Source organism: Lygodium microphyllum, chromosome 11, assembly GCF_053477565.2.
Source record: "Lygodium microphyllum isolate KBCC chromosome 11, Lygodium_microphyllum_v1.1.10, whole genome shotgun sequence".
NCBI lineage: Eukaryota > Viridiplantae > Streptophyta > Polypodiopsida > Schizaeales > Lygodiaceae > Lygodium > Lygodium microphyllum.
Genome location: NC_141145.1, coordinates 160,011,602 through 160,029,246, shown reverse-complemented (window position 1 = coordinate 160,029,246; position 17,645 = coordinate 160,011,602). Strand labels below are relative to the sequence as shown.

The 17,645-nt window shown below is 39.8% G+C and overlaps 1 protein-coding gene across 4 annotated transcripts in view; it reads left to right on the top strand.

Annotated features, from left to right (window-relative positions):
- LOC148029580 (uncharacterized) overlaps positions 1-15,018 on the top strand; it is a 32,351-nt gene extending 17,333 nt beyond the window's left edge. For 3 of the 4 annotated variants that reach the window (XM_087688448.1, XM_087688449.1, XM_087688450.1), the window contains exon 2: positions 14,423-15,018. In XM_087688448.1, coding sequence (XP_087544574.1) covers positions 14,441-14,722 — 282 coding nt within the window. In that variant the 5' untranslated portion in view covers positions 14,423-14,440 and the 3' untranslated portion in view covers positions 14,723-15,018. The remainder of the gene's footprint in view (positions 1-14,422) is intronic. The other variant, XM_087688447.1, reaches the window with a different exon arrangement.
- The last annotated feature ends 2,627 nt before the right edge of the window (positions 15,019-17,645 follow it).

Here is a 17,645-nt window from a genome sequence, read left to right as displayed (position 1 = left end):
ATTTGTTCCTGGTGCAAACAATGTGGTTGATTATGTCATGTTGACCGACTGTGGTGAACCGTCTTGCTTCAAGGAAGCAATGGACAGACAGGACAGCAAGAAATGGTATAAAGCCATGTTGTTAGAGATGGAATCTCTTGAGAAAAATGGCACTTTGGACTTGGTGCAGTTGCTTAAAGGGTAGAAAATACTTCCATGTAAATGGGTTTACAAGATGGTCACATCTGGTTACTCACTAAAGTACAAAGCAAGATTGGTTGCAAAGGGGTACAAGCAGGAGCAAGGAATTGACTTTGATGAGATTTTCTCTTCTGTAGTCAAGATGACTACATTGAGAACCATTTTGGGCTTGGCTGTAGTTGAGGATATGGAACTCATATAGATGAATGTAAAGACTACATTTTTACACGGTGATTTGCATGAAGACATATATATACATTAGCCTGAAGGGTTTGTTGAAAAAGGGAAAGAAAAGATAGTATGTAAACTCAAAAGGAGTTTGTATGGGCTGAAATAAGCACCAAGAGAATGGTATCATAAGTTTAATATATTCATGCAATCTCAAGGCTTTCATAGAAGTCAAGTGGATCATTGCGTGTATACCAAGAAGGCAGTAGATGGCAGTCTAATTATCTTGGTTTTGTATGTTGATGACATGCTGATTGCTGCCAGGGATACTCATACCTTGGACTCAGTGAAGCAAAGTCTTCATGGCAGCTTTCACATGAAGGATCTTGGTGATGCAAATCACATTCTCGGCATGCAAATACTCAGAGATAAGTCGAAAGGCTTACTCTCTCTATCTCAGCAAGAGTATATCTCCAAGGTTTTGCAGCGTTTCAATATGGAGGGGGGGGGGGGAGGAGAAACAATTGGGGTTCCATTGCCTCCATATGTGAAACTTAGTGCAGAGGACAGCTCGACATCTGATGATGAGAAGGCTGAAATGGCCAAGATACCATATGCTTCAACTGTTGGCAATTTGATGTATGCTATGGTTGCTACACGTCCTGACATTGCCTTTGTAGTGGGAGTGGTTAGCAGATACATGGCAATCCCTGGCAAGAAGTATTGGGATGCAATGAAATGTATTATGAGATACCTTAAAGGCACAAAGAAGGAGTGCATTTGCTTTGGAAAGCAGAAGGCATCTGTTGTTGTCTTTACAGATGCAGACTATACTGGTTATGCGGATTGTAGAAAATCCACTTTTGGGTATGTGTTTACTTTCACAGGAGCAGTCTCTTGGATCTCCAGGCTATAAAAGTGTGTTGCATTGTCTACTACAGAGGCAGAGTATGTGGCTGCCATTGAGGCATGTAAGGAGGCTTTATGGCTTTTCCGTCTGGTGGGAGAGCTTGGCATCATAGAGTTACCTGTTCTCCATTGTGATAGTCAGAGTGCTATCATGCTAGCACGGAATCGTGTCTTTCATGCAAAGACAAAGCATATACAGGTGAAGCATCACTTCATTAGAGATGTACTTGACAGCAAGAGCATTGAGCTTGTCAAAGTGCATATAGATGATAATCCTATAGATCTTTTTACGAAGGGTCTTCCAGCAGAGCGGTTTGCTCATTGCTGCGACAGATGATGGGAGTTGGATAGATATATGTATTTCAGCTTTGTACATACTAGACTTAGTTGATTCTTTTCTCCTCTTAAGGCACATTGCACTTAGGTGGGATGTTGTTGGGAATAAAGACCTTGTGCTTTTAGATGTGCTCGGGTGTGAACACACTCTTAGCACTTGTACTTACACATTTATATCTATCTAAAAACCTAAAGGTACACACTCGTCATTGTACCTAAAAACATGTATACTCTCTACTCTTCTCTCTCTCAGTCTCTCTATCTCTTCGCATGCAACGAACACTTGCTGTCTCGATCTTCGTGCCTCTCTCGTCACTACAGCATGTACACAATGGCACCAAGGCATCCCAAGCAAGACATCACATCCTTCCAAAGGTGCAAAAAAGAACTCTTCATTGTCCACATAACTTTGAATGTGCAAACAAAGATTTCCAATGATAGGAGTGACAAGCATTGCATATCCCTTGCATGCCATATCGATCTCACCTGTGGGCCCTATCTTATCCTCTTTGATGCTTTGACGGGTAGCCATGTCAATAGAGATAAAGTTTAATTGTGCTCTTGGATCAAGGAAAATAAGTACATGCTGATCTCTAATTTTGCCCCATGCATTGCAAAGCTCAATGCTAGCATCCTTGGGCTTATCTGCCACTACATCAGACACTAAAATTACTGAGATTTTGCTGTTCTTTCCCTTGCTATCATTCTTATAGCTCTCTGTTAATTAGGATAGCTCCTTGCCATATGCCCCTCGTGCTTCCAAATAAAGCATTTATTTGTAGCCATGAGTTCCTTACGATGTGCATCATTTTTCCCAGATTTTCTTTTCTATCCTAATTTTCAGCTTTATTTTCAGATTTGCCCTTTTTCTCAGCCTTTACCTCTTTGACATTGGACTTGACATCACTGTCTTGCAACCCTGTATCCTTTCCATGCAACAATGTATTAGATGTAGTAGCAGTTTCCACAAGCTGTGACATGCTGGAAATAGTGGATTTAATCCAAAAATCTTGAATTCCCTCTGGCAAACCACATACATACTTCTCCACTTGCTCATGAAGGGGAACAGACTAGTAAGAAGTAACGGGCAGCAAAGTATCCCAAAACTTCTTATTGTATTGGTCCAAGTTCTTGCAATCTTTTGTATCTAACTGGTTCCATGCTATCATTATGTTCACTTTAAAGGTGCTTTTCAACCAGTTTGAAGCAAACATTTGCTTGAACTTAACCCAAGTGGTAGGTGCTCTTCCTTGAATAAGAAGTGTAGACTACCACTCTAATGCATTTCCCTTCAAAAATGTGGTTGCCTTACCAATTTTAGATGCGTGCATAAAGTTGCCTCCCGAACAGGCTTCATCAAATTGTTGTGTGAAAGTGAGAGCTTTCAGCCTCTCTTGTGCGCCGCTGAAAGGTTCAAACTTCACACTTTTTCCACCCTCATCATAGTCCTTTGCCGGGTCTATGGGAGTCAAATTGTCATAAATATGTTGTTGAAAAAAGGTGTACTTGTTGTGTTTCCATGATAACCAGCACTATTAGATACATTTACATGACCAGCAATAAATTCTTATTCTCCAACAGTCCTAGGGGGTGTAGAAACATTTCCGTATGGCCCACTTTGTGCCCCAAGCATCATGTGCCTATGCTGCCATACATGGGATTGTGCATTTCACTTGATATACCCGGACACATTGGGTGTTGAGAACCATGCATTGGCTGTTGCATACCATAGGGATTCATGCCATACATTCCTGTATGCGGTCCTTGACCAACCATTGTATGAAAAATGGTGCTACCTCCAAAGTATCCTTGCTGTCCCATATTTGCATTTGCATGAATACCCTAGTGTCCATATTCCCATGGCTTGGCACTACCATGTTGGCCATGCATTTGTACTTGTCCCATGGTGCCCCTTTTGATATTTCTTCATCTTTAGTTGCAATTGAATTTGAATACAATTGGATTTTTTCAATCCCTTTCACAATCCAAAAACCCCTTGCTGCTAATAATGACCAGCAAGTTTTCAAATTGATTTGCCCTCGATTTGCTCGTGTGATTGACCTTCACTAACTTCTTGGGAAAACCCCTTGTTGTTAGTAATGACCAGCAAGTTTTGAAATTGATTTGCCCTAGATTTGCTTGGGTAATTGGCCTTCACTGACTTCTTAGGAAATGAAATTCGCCCCAAATTACACTTGAATCTTGTTGAGAAATCTCAACCTTGAAAATTCAAGTCTTAAGGCTTCAATCTCTTGGCACGCTTCTTGATGTGGTTGTCAAACCCTAATTTTTGTTGTAAATTATGGTTTACAGCAGATAAAAATACAATCTCTCGGTCTCCAAGGAGTAGAATGTTGAGATCTTCAAAGCAAGATTGGAAAATGGTTGGAAAATGAGAGAGAACACTGAGAAGAGAGAAAATTTGAAAATTCTTTGTGAGAAGTGGCTTGATTTCAGCCAAAAACAGCTGCTGCCTTGTATTGACAACTACAAAAATTGTCGCTAGCAATTAAAGAAGCCCATAATGGTTGTTGCTTGCTGTCCTAGGCTGTCACCCAGCTGAGAGGATCCCTTGGCTGCTATCGCTTGCTCCAGATTTGCTCATGATTGGTTGGAAATGGCCTAAAACTGATGGCAACTTGCAACTACAGGTTCTTCACGACTGAATTCAACCAAGAATGATCCCCCTCTCTCTCTCTCTCTCTCTCTCTCTCTCTCTCTCTCTCAATAGCCTCCACTAGCTTGCATTGGCAAGTGTGGCAAGTGGCAGTCTTCCAAAATCAAATTTTCAGCATTATTAATTAATTTTCAGCTTTAAAATTTTAAAAATTCAAAATCAATTTATAATTATTTTAGTACCAAAAAATCGGTTTGACTAGCCAACAATTAAATGACTAGGCCAATTTATCTTCCAAGTGTTTTTGAATCTTTTTTGGCCCTCGGATTGATAGTAAGTACATTAAAAGTCAAATCCCTAGTGTCACCAACTGACACTTATGGCTAATAAAAGGTCTTAGGAAAATTTTTGGTACCAAGTATCACCTAGTATCTGTGCAACATTACTTAAGATAACTTTTGCCTTTGACATCCATTGATTTTCTCGGGTCCTTGGCTCATAAATATAAAATAATCTTAGTTGCACTTCTCATATGCAACACATACTTAAACATTTGATTAAAAATTAATCCAAATGTTAAGTAAAGCAAATAGAATTTCATGTCCTCGTGACACATATCACCATGTTAAATTTCCCTCTCATGGTGATAGGAGACAACAATTCATGCCCTATCTCCATTTATGTTTTTGTCCCGAAAACCCATCCCATGTCACTATGCCTATATGATACATGTGTACAAGTCTTGTGTGCATTAAAAGTTTTTAAAATTCTCATTGCTTTGAATTTTGAGTTAGTTCTTAAAAGATTTTGTCCCATTGATGTTATGTACATTGTTTATCTTCTTCAATGCTCACTGATCCCATCCATACATCTAGGTCCATTAGGGTGAGGGTTTACGAATACATATTGTAAACAATTCTCTTGCCCAAAATACTTGGTAGTAACAAAAATTTGTTGATGCTTAATATGGTTAGTAGGCTGACACTTTTCCAATGCCTTATATCAGTGCTTCAATATTATAAGTAGATGTTGGGTTGTCTCAAAATATTTATAGTGAAATAGATTTCATAAACTCCTTAAATAATGTAGATGGTAGTATGCTCAATAATTATAATATTTGTTTGTTTTTAAGACTCAATATTTTAAGAAATGAAGAAAACAAATACAGAGGTGAATATGACAATTTAGACCCATGGAATTATAAAAGTAATGGAGAGAAGATTGAGGGTTGAAGATGGGCATAACAACAAATCTCTCTCCTCTCTCCTCTTCCCAAACCCCCCTCTTCCTTTTTCTCCTATGAAGGAATGCATTTTTGCTCAACTCAAGTCCTTTAGAAAAGAGCTCAATTACAATCAACTAGAGAGTGGGGAGAAGTAGTGCTCGCTCTCACAAGATCATGTAAAGATGGTAACGAGCGAGATATATAAGAACTAGGGGTTAGACACCCAATCACACTGACCAGGGTATATAAGGTGTAAGAGTCCCAGTTTAGGGCAACCAGTTATTATCAAGAACATACTCTTCACCTTCATCTTCAACTTCCATGGCTTCCGTCTCATTTCTTCCCTCTTTTTTACCTTTCTCTCTCCTCTTCTAGTCTCTCTTTCTCTCTCCTCAGCTCATCCTTCTCTCTCCTCTCAGCTTCATTTATTACAAGTGGTATCAGAGCATCAGGCTTTAGTCCAAGATCTTGCTCCAGCCTCTTCCAGGACATCAGCCACTACCCGGACTTAATCCCCCACATCTCTAGTTGTAGTTTGAGTACCTTAGAGGCTTGGGAAGCCCAGCCACAAGCACCAGGCAGCAACTTGTAATTTGTGGTGAAAATCATGTTGTTGCCCGTGCCCTCCTTTTACCCTTCTGCTCCAGCACTCAACAACTTCTTTGGCCTTCCTAACCACTAGGCAACTGGCTGAAGCCCCCTGAGCAAGATTTGGACCTTCCCCTTCGACATTTGAGCAACCCTGCTATATACTGTTTGAGGCAGGCATTGAAGCTCAGCCCAAGCTCTTAATTCAGCCCACAACCTCTGGAAGCTCGGCCCTCAGGAGATCCTTTACCCCCCTTTACCTCCTTTTAGCCGGATTGAAGACATGGAGCTCAACATGCATGGGATTCTTATGGGCAACCATGAAAGCTCCATTTGAAGCTTTCCATTTTGAGATTCAAACTCGGGAGCAAACGTGGGAGCCCCATCATCAGTGGAAGCATTCGAATACTTGAAGTCTTCATCCATTGGAGTGCTCCAACCAATCGGGCTTGCTTGATGGAGCAATTGGCATCATGATGGGTTATGCTTCAACTATCTTCCTCAAGCATTGAAGAGGTATGTTAGTCTGATCTTAATCTCATCTTAATCCACTTGCTAAGCTTAATCCCTTTTGTTGGAGAGATTAAGGTTGCATAGGCTTTACTAGCTCAATTCTTCATTGTATGCATATGTCCATTGAAATCAATACCCTGTTTGCCTCCTAATGCATCATAACTAACTCTAAATCAATTGTTTTTATTGACATTAACCCCTTTTTTATATCTTGTGTGCCTTGGATTAATCCCAAGTAAGTAATAGACCTTTGTAAACGGGTAAGTAGCAACTAGTGAGCCACTGGACTGCCAAGGTAATCCCTATCCCAGCTCTTGTTCATCCTTGCATCTCATGAAACGGCCCAATGTTTCCTTTTCAATGCATCTCATGCTGATTGCTTAATAAAATCGTTTGGCATATATACTTCAACTGCTCAGGATGTTATTTATGATGTTGCTCAGGCCCCTTAATCTATGAGCCATTTATATAGTGCTTTTGCATTAAAGGACAGAGTGTTTTTAGTCATAGTCAATCAGGATAGTCATAAAGATTCAATTACAGAAAATTATATATTACATATGGGAGTAAACCCTATAGCTCCTCTCGAAGAGGAATTCGTCCCCTCCGGTTTGAATAAAAAATCTCCCCAATCGGAGCTACAGTTTGAATAAATCCTACAGCTCCTCTCGAAGAGGGATTCGTCCCCTCCGGTTTGAATAAAAAATCTCCCCAATCGGAGCTACAATTTGAAAGTTATGGCCATTTTTGTGCATTGAGGTCATAGTGGACAGGGTGCAGACCACTCCAGGATAGACACAGAAATCCAAATGCAGAAAATGCTGATCATTTTCTGTCACAAAGCTTAATAGATTATCTCGAAGAGGGCTTCCTTTCCTACGATTTGAAAAAAAAATCTCACCAATTGGAGTAATGGTGCGTAGATTGGATGTTGGACACGTGCGTAGGGAATGCTGGAAGGTCCCCAAGAACAAAGAACTCTACAAACCTTCATAATTTCAAGTACAAAGCCAGAGCAAATTCGCCCGACATGAGACAAAAGAGACAAATTGGGTGCAATCTCCCTTTGTACTTGAAATTATGAAGGTTTGTAGAGTTCTTTGTTCTTGGGGACCTTCCGGCATTCACTACGCACGAGTCCAACATCCGATCTGCGCACCAAATAAGGCTCATGAAGAACTCCAGAGGGAGATTAGAGAATCTAGAACCTCCATGAATGATGAATCTAGCTCGGCACAAGATTACCATGGTGATATGCATAAGGAAATGCCCGATATGGACCCCTACAGCTTGCTCAACCACACCTTTTGTTAGCATGAGCTTTGTCACATGGAGAGGCATAATGACATGGTCACCAACCACTGCCAAATGATGTCCAAGTTTGATGAAGCAATTGAGCGAATGGCCCTCTCAAACTCTAGGACTCAACAAACCTTGGAGCAGCTCGCCACTCTTGTAGCTCAGCTAGCTACAATTTCATCCCAAGAGAAAGCAAATGAACCCAAGCACGAATCTTGATGCCCCCCACCATTGGAGCCATTGTATGGCCCACATGGTATTCTTGCATCTAAGGGTATTCCCTCTTCTACCTAGAAGATTGGTGAACCCTCTCATACTCATGGTGAGCTCTTATTGAGTTCCCCCATCAACCATGCAGCCAACCCCTCATAGAGGTCCTCTCCCACCATTGGTAGAAGCTTCCCCACTCTCTCTTGGAGCCCCAATGAAACTTATATGAATCAGCCCCATCATGGATGGTATGGTATTCATGGCTAGCATGGCAATAATGGACAGCATGGCATTAATTGGCAAAATGGGATAAATGCACCACATGGTATGTATGGGCAGCAAGGTATGTATGGACATCATGGGATGTATGGACAGTAAGGGTTTCGTGGGCAGCAAGGCCCTCATGATCTACATGACAAGATTCTTCTCACTAAGTACAATGGGCAATCCCCTTTACCATCAGACTTGGAGGAATGGACATCCAAGCTAGGGTCCTAATTCAATATCTACCCCCGCATTGATGATCAGAAAATTATCTTTGCTTCTCTCCACTTGGAAGGATTTTGTCCACAAATGGTGGTGCAGTGCGCGTGGCGCTATATCAATTGAGAGAATCATCAGTTCATTGATTGGGAAGACTTTAAAATGCATATGGTTCAAGTATTTGTATTCGCTATGGAAAAAGAGCGGTTGGCAAGACGATGGTACACTCTTGACCAACACAATCTCACTGTGTGAGAGTACATAAATTAGTTTATGAACTTGACCATGTATGTGGAGAGTATTAGCTTATAATGCCAAATTGCGTAAGTATATCTATGGGTTGGAACCGAGCCTATCGGCGGATGTCATGGCTCAAAAGCCTACAACACGATTTGATGCAATTGAATTGGTTGAAAGATATGCAAGGAAGCATTGTAGGAATGAAAATTTTGAGCAAGGTTATGAACAGCCGTGTACCTCTTCAAGATCAGCCCCATATGGAGGTGGTTTTAGAAGCAATTCTACACCAAATAACAACCTCAAAATACCCACTTATCCTCCCTTCCATGCTGAAAGAAAACAGGTTACTTTTGGGACAGCATTTGGCTCTAATGTTGAGAGTAAGTATGCATTGCATCACCCTCTAGGCTCCAATAACTCTAATGGCCAACGGTTCATTTCATCGGATGTTGTGAAGGAACGGAAGGAAAAATGTCTATGTTTTAAATGTGGGGATAAGTACACTGCTGAGCATGTCGAGGTTGTGGATCACGAGCAGTTCTATGACCCGGAGGATGGATTTCCTTTTGACCCGAGCGGTTGTCCATCCCAGGCACTTGATTTGACATCCCATGCGACTACCACCTTTCTTTGCTCCATCTCCTTGGATACTTGGACAGGTTCTCGGAGCCCCAACACCCTAAGCATTCAAGGCAATATCCTTGTGGACAGTGGTAGTACTCACAGTTTTGTCAGTAAATCAGTCATTGACCGGTTGAAATGCACCCCTACGGAATTACAACGCCCCTTGAAAGTTTAAGTAGCAAATGGAGAGGAAGAAATTAGTATACATGTATGTCCCATAGTCCTTCTATACTTGGCTAAAAATCATGTAGCATTGGTTGACCTCATTGCCTTAGATATGGGCTCTATTGATGTTGTATTGGGTTGTGATTGGTTGAAACAATTGGGGAAAATTGTTTTGGACTTCTCTCAGTTCTACATGGAGTTTATGATGCATGGATAGCCCATTCGTTTAGAGGGAATTCAAGATAATGCTGATTTTAAGCTTACTACAGCAAACCAACTCAAACGGGAGTTTAAGAAATGCTCACAGATCTTTGTCTTGCAATTGAATAAGGAAAATTCAGGTTAGCCTTTTGAAGTATCTAAGGATTCAGCCTTGTAGGTCCTACTTGAGGAGTATAGTGATTTATTTTAGATGCTACAACCCTTCCCTCTAAGAGGCAAGTGGACCATCCACTTGATTTAGAGTCCTATTTTCAGTTAGCGAACAAGCCACCTTACAGACAAAGCAAAGGAGATGGGTGGCGACATTGCAAAACTATGATTTTGACATTCTCACACTCGGGGCAAAGATAATATAGTGGCTGATTCACTCTCTCAGATGTGGGCATGCAGAGTATCTTCCATTTCGGAGTTGCATAGTGATTGGATTGAAGATCTTCGAGAAGCTTATTTGTTGGATGAGGACTTCAGCCACATCTTCCAAACATTACAGCATGGGGTAATGGCTGAAAACTCCTAATATCAGCTCAAGCATGGCTTTATTTAGTCCATGGCAAGATTGTCATTTCCACACTTCTCCTTTCACGCAGAAGATCTTGGAAGAGATGCATTCTTGCCCCACTTCTGGTCACTTGGGTTTTTTCAAAATCTATCATAGGATTGCCAAGAGCTTTCACCAGAAAGTCTTATGGAGGGATGTCAAGGATTTTGTGACCAAATGTGTTTCATGTCAATAGAAGCAGGGCAACACACTTAGGCTTGCTAGCCTCTTGTAGCACCTTTCTATTCTTGAAGGGAAATTGACACATATCACCATGGACTTCATCACGGGCCTTCTCGTTGCCAAGAAAGGATGGAACAATATATACGTGGTAGTTGATCGCCTCACTAAAGCTGTTCACTTTATCCCCACTAAGACATAATATACTGTCTCTTAAGTGGCCACTTAGTTTATAGATTATGTCTTCAAGTTGCATGGCTTACTACAAGTCATAGTGCATGATTGGGATACTAAGTTTATGAGCAACTTTTGGCATACAGTTTTCACATCTATGGGCATCAAGCTTGCTCTATCCACTGCATATTACCCTCAGACAAATGGCCAGACTGAAAGAGTAAATAAATGACTTGAGACGTACTTGGGGCACTTTTGCCATGATATACAACACAGTTGGGATATTGGCTCCACTTGGCCGAGTTTATAGAATATGTCTTCAAGTTGCATGGCTTACCACAAGTCATAGTGCATGATTGGGATACTAAGTTTATGAGCAACTTTTGGCAGACAGTTTTCACATCTATGGGCACCAAGCTTGCTCCGTCCACTACGTATTACCCTCACACAGATAGCCAGACTGAAAGAGTAAGTAAATGGCTTGAGACGTACTTGCGGCACTTTTGCCATGATATACAACACAGTTGGGATATTGGCTCCACTTGGCCGAGTTTGCCTATAATAACTCCACCCACTCTAGCATTGGGGTTTTCCCTTTTGAGGCATTATACAGGTATAAGCTTCCCTTTCCTATAGTCTTATTCAATGATAAGATCAACCCTCAAAGCAAAGCGGAGTTGGATCACATGCAAGCCTTGCTTCAGCAATGCAAAGTGAATCTTCAAAAGGCACAAACTCATATGAAACTCTATGTCGATGAGAAAAAAAGGCATTTGGAATTCCAAGAAGGGGAATCGGTCCTCTTGAAAGTGCCTAAGTCTCGTTACTCCATTCTCAAAGAGGGCAGCAGTAACAAGCTGGCCCATCGTTTCTATAGCCCCTATCGGATCTTTAAGAGATTTGGTGACTTGGCCTACTGATTAGAGCTTTCCCCTATCACCAAGATTCACAATGTGTTTCATGTCAGCTAGCTGAAGCCTTTCATTGGCACCTCAGTAGATTATGTGGAAGACCTTCCCTCCATAGACGAAGAAGGAATCATTCAGTATATCTCTAAGGCAATCATTGGGCAACGAGATAAGCACTTAAGATCTCGATCCATCAAGGAGTACCTTATCAAATGGTAAGGCCTACCCTTGGAAGAAGCCTCTTGGTGCCCAACCACTATTGTCAATGAATTTCCTTACCTCCAAGATGTCCAATAGGTCGAGGACTAGCCAGTTATACCCCCATTTGACCACCCCCTGTGTGTAGATTGTACACTGTTTTAGAACAATTTTGTATTTGTCCAACTCTTAGGAATGTGCTTCCTACATGGGCTGAAAGTACATGCCAGAAGCTCCGTTTCGACATGTGGCATGTCCCATTTGGAACAACTTATCAAAAGTTATGACAATTTAACCTTAGTAGGCCTGTCGTGGACAGCATGCTGTCCTTAGTCTTTACCCATCCATTTTCATTGTAATGTGGCTCAGAGTAGTACTTTGCATCCCACCCTTTAAATTTGTCTATCACTCCCGTCCAATTGTCTTCGTTTTTTTACGGCAAAAACCTTCTGGGTGGGGATGGATTGTAATGAGCGGGATACTAGGAACTAAGGATTAGACACCCAGTCACACTGACCGGGTTATATTAGGTGTAAGAGTCCCGGTTTAGGGCAACCAGTTATTGTCAAGAACATACTCTTCACCTTCCATGGCTTCCTCCTCCTTTCTCCCCTCTTTTTTGCCTTTCTTCATTCTCTTTTAGTCTCTCCTTCTCTCCTCTCTCTCTTTCTCTCTTTCTCTCTCCTCGGCTCATTCTCCTCTCTCCTCTCAGCTTCATTCATTACAAAGATATACATGCACACACACAAAAAGGAAAAGTGGAGTAGCACGTGTTTAGCCACATGTCATGAGGTTTGATAAGTGATAGGACACTTGGAAGCTTGTGTGGACACTTGCCTCTTCTCTGTGGCCTTTCTTTTTGAGCTGAGTATTGTCAAGAATAGAAACAACCAAATTTATTAAGCATTGCTAGAACCCAACTTTATTTTAGAATGTTATCCCTATCAATTTGAGGCTCCTAAAAGTTAAGGATCCCCTGAAATTTAGGGACGTATGAAAGCTCTTAATGAGTACATCAAAGAAACAATCCTGAAATTTTCATAGGAGTTCTCTATCAAAGATATGTGCATTTTAGTCTTTCATTATATATATGCATATCATGATCATGCCATCTTGTTGATTGTAATTGTCTGTTTAGGAAAAATCTAATCCACACTTCGAGGCATTAGTTCTTTTTCTACGCAAGCTTGACCTTGATATGCTTGAGTTTTGGTCCCAGATGCCCAATGGGGTCATGTAGGTGGAAGTATGTACTATCTTTTCTTTAATCTACCATGTGTGTCCACCATAAACACTCATTAGTGGCTAGCTCTAATGCACTTGCTTTATATCCAATAAATAAAAGTAATAAACTTTTAAGCATGTAAAATAATAGAAATAATAGAAATTCTTTTTCTATTGTGTTATGACAGATTCATGCATAACTGAGTGATAAAATGTTGGCAGCACTAAAGTGCATCTTCATTATGCAAAAGGGACTCTGAAATTTTGGGCTGCTTTACTCTCAAGACTCTAGTCGTACCTTGCAAGCTTTTTCAAACTGTGATTGGGCAGGAGATTACGATCCTAGTGTGACCATGTTGTTTGACTTACATGCCTTTTAGCTGGTCTAACTGTGGAAAACCACATACATTGGTTCTCCTGTCTGAGTCTTGCATTGATATCTATGTACTCATTCTTGAACCAGTATATTGGATTTGCATCTGGGAAAGGCCTCATGCCAGGGGAATAAAGTTGGCGGCTGCCTCTACTTGGGACACCATAGAAAACATTTTATGAAGGTTCTCATCTGAGATAAGTTTTAAAGACTTCCCCAAGGCTTTAGACTTGCGAGCATCTGAGAAACCATCTCTTATCTTCTTGTACTCCATTCATATTCACTATAAGGGGTTTGGCATATATACATTCTAACCTTCAGAGATGTTCTGAGCAGCTGAGCAGACAGCATCCTCTATAAGTAAGGGGCTCCATGTGAACACCCTCTCTCAGGGTGTGGGTAGTTGTAATGTAGGATTGGGTTGACATTCAGTCAATTCAATCGTTTTCAGTACTTCTATCTGACACTTTCCTGTACTTTTATACTCTGTGTCCCTTTGTGCTTGAGGATTTTCAATGACATGGTTGTGTTATAGTATTCGTGGCCCAAATACAACGTTTCAAGTACCTATATCAACATGGTTAACTGACATAATGGTTTATCAGCTAGAGTGCAAATTGAGGACAGTTTGTGTCGGAGAGTAAAAGAACCTAAACAGAAAGCTCTTTGCTGTGTAACTGGGATTATTTGAGCCACTGTTCAAGAAGACATAAAAACTGCTTGGATAAGTAATAGACGCAGTCAGGAGCAACTGGTTTTAAGACAAACACCCTTTCTGCTGCATCCATCTACTGATTTATCATTGCTGAATATGTTGAGCGATGTTTGAACACTGTTGTGGTAAGTTTTGCATGCCCAGGTGTTGAGTTATGGGTATATCATTTGGGCTTCACTCTCGCAAGGTCTTGTTTTGCATATGATTGACGAGTAGTTGGATAGTGTTAACATTGGCAGTCTGGTTATTGCTTTAGGGCATATTTGAATTGGGAACGTGGTTGTATTATGGAACACAGGCAGTGTAAATGACTTGTGGGTTTTTTTCTTGCAGGTACAAACTTGGACCATAATGGCAACAGTTCAACCCAGTAGTGCTGAGGTGAGGGCATTATTTAGAGCTTTTCTCAGGGAGGCTCAAAAGTTCCAGGACTACAATATTTGTGAATATGTGAAGCGCCGTTCTAGGCAGGGGTTCCATGAACAGCAATCCATTTCAAGTCCAGAACTCCTTGGCAGAGTCTTTTCTGAAGGCAAAGATATGCTTGATGTAGCCAAGAGACAAGCTGTCCTTTATTCTCTGTATGTCCCTCGTGTGAGGAACATAATGCAAACCTACTCCAAGGACAGTTGACTGGTGGGAAGAATGTACTTGGGTGAGGAAGTCTGAATGGGGTGTGCGCACAACTTATGTGCGGCTTCTCTTTTCCCATTTGTGTAGCTCTGAGAAAATCTTCAGTTAGTTGATGCATTATTGTACCCACACATGTATATGACAACTGGTTTAAAGGGTATTGAACATATATGAGATTGATATATGCTACATAATGAAGTCTCCAATATGTTTTTTAGCCCATCTGTAGGTAGGGCATTATGTTTGGTTTACTCTGGTTTGAGGTTCTCGTTGCAGGAAATTGTTAGGTTTCTGGAAAAAAAAAGAACATATACTAAACCTTAGCGGTTGAATTGCTTAGATATTGAATAAAGAGTAATGATGATATTTTACTTGTTTTGCTGATATATTGTTGGTCTACCCTTTTGTGTTATATGTCATAGGCATGATTGGCATAGAAACTACATAAACTATATCCCACATTTATGAGTACCATAAACATTGAGGTTATACAAGTGCAAATCCCTTTTCCTCAGTTTGTGTGTAGGGGACAATCAAGGTTGTAGTACATAGTTACGTATTGTAGGTGGCACTTACTCATACAAATACGTGTGATCCGAGTCTCACTTAGAATGAGGCCACCGAAGCTATTTACTTATGTTACTATGATTTTGCCTATGCATAGGCATGCACATACACAATACAAGCATGTATTTTTGAAGCGAATCGATATTTTTTATTGTGCCTTTGGCATGTATTTTTCCCTCTACAAGCATTTGCAAGTGCTACTACGATTAAAAAAATAAAAAATAAAAATCTCATGGCACTTGGACATGCCAGTTGAACTATGTGTTGTCATGATGTGTATAGATAGTGCATGATACCCAAGGAATCATGCTTTAGCTTGTATGGAAAAAATTAGTAGGTCTTCTTGTTGTATGTAAATCTTTTGGTCATATCTCTTGCATTTCATATAATATTCAATTTGAGGTAACAATAATGCATGGTAGATAGCTACAAAACAATGTTAAAGTAGTACAATAAAAATATGAAAGAACATTGCATTGTACTTTGTGTTTTAGAAAGAATTATTTATTTTTACTTTTCATGTGATGATGGATTTTTGACAATATACCAATATGTTTTTTGCAAAGGAGAAAATAACACATAGTATAATAATTGTGATTGTTTTTGTAACGTACTTGCCCTTGATTATGTGACAGATAATGTTTTAGTAGTTGCCCAGAGTTTACGTTTCAGTCGTTGTTATCCATACTATAATCAGAATAGTCGGATTTTGTCTGGCTAGTTAATCTTAGGTTTACCTCGTAGGGGAAGCGTCTTGTCGTTATCCATGGAGGACAGACTTGAAGGTTTCTAAGTGATCTAACAATCACTTATCAACTAGCTTACATTCGGAGGTGTTATCGAGAGGTTTTTTCTCCGGAAGGAGCGATTGTCATTACCCTTGGTTCATGGAGTACAACACTTTTTTCAGTAGCAGATAAAGGATTTATGAAATCCCTCGTAGTGCTCTGGCAAAGCCACTGTACCTTTCTCTTAAGATAATTTACAGTTCGGATTTTGAGACCAAACCTTAGGTAAGTTAGTGAATCGGTCATTCTTAGAGTTTTTTCTTAGCATTTGTTTTTGGGAAAACCTCTTGGCTAATCAAGACCACCTTACCATAGGATTGAATTTATCGGGAATCTATCCACTCGTTTTTTTTAATGGAAGTTCTTAGTTATCTAATTATCTACCACATTATGTGAAACATATAAAAATTAATATTAATTAAAAAGAATCCTTTTATGCATAGTTCGTTTACATAATTTACTCAAATATAAAATCAGAGTAAAACAAATTTATAGATTATGTTTCATAAAATAAATTCATTGATTATGTTTCATAATGTGTGCTTTTTCGTCCATATAGCTATAGCTAGGGTTTCATAATGTGTATTTTTCATATGTCACTAATATTAAATCCACCTATAGCTAGGGTTTTTAGATGTCCCAAGTAGAACTTGGGCCATACAGGAAACCAAGTAGTTCTTACGTGCGTAAAGGATTTACTAGCAAGAGTTCCTCATGGCGCTCTATCTACCTCCTACTTAATACGATTCATGAGACCTTTTGCCATTGGAGCCGGTCCATATTTCTACAGCGATAAAAACATCCCCTCTTGGTATGGGGATTCAACACTTATCCTTGGGAGAGGTATAGGGCTTCTTAATTTATATATGTTACAATACTTAATTCAATCAGGATCCAATCTAGAAAATCACAAACAAGATTGATATCTTCAAGTGATTACGACTTCAATTAATCATGCAACTTTCAAGTGATGATTAATCTAGTAGTAATCGATACTTGAATTTTACATAATGAACTATTTCCCTTGAAATTTAACTAAGGATATCTAGATTTTGGGATCTCTAACTTTTCAGTTTAAGGTTTATTTTTGTAATCAAGTTTCTTGGCCTTAAGTTAGTTTTTAAAACTATTTTTGGTTTTTTTTAAAAAAAGAATATTCTATCAGAGCTTTTAGATTAAAACTATATCCTTAGCTAGTTTCTTTAGGGTTTCGTCTTGAATTCGCTAGTCTTATTTTATATGGAGTTAATATTAAAATTCCTCATGATTTCTCGAGTTTTAGGTTTTCATAGTTCCCCTTAACAATTTCTAGCCTATAAGATGTTCTAATAATTTACCAAGTGAATACTCTAAGAGTACAATATTTCTCAAGAGACTTATCTTATTTTTATTGAATTCAGATAGAAATTTTTAGAAAAACTTATAGTATCATGATTAATAAAGGGTTGTTATCCTCGCCTTGACTTCGTTAGTGACTTCCGTATTTGTAATTCCAACTGTTGCTTCCACGTTAGTAGGGTCATTCACAATTTTTGCTTTTGAATTTTTTTTCTCGGGGCCATGATGAC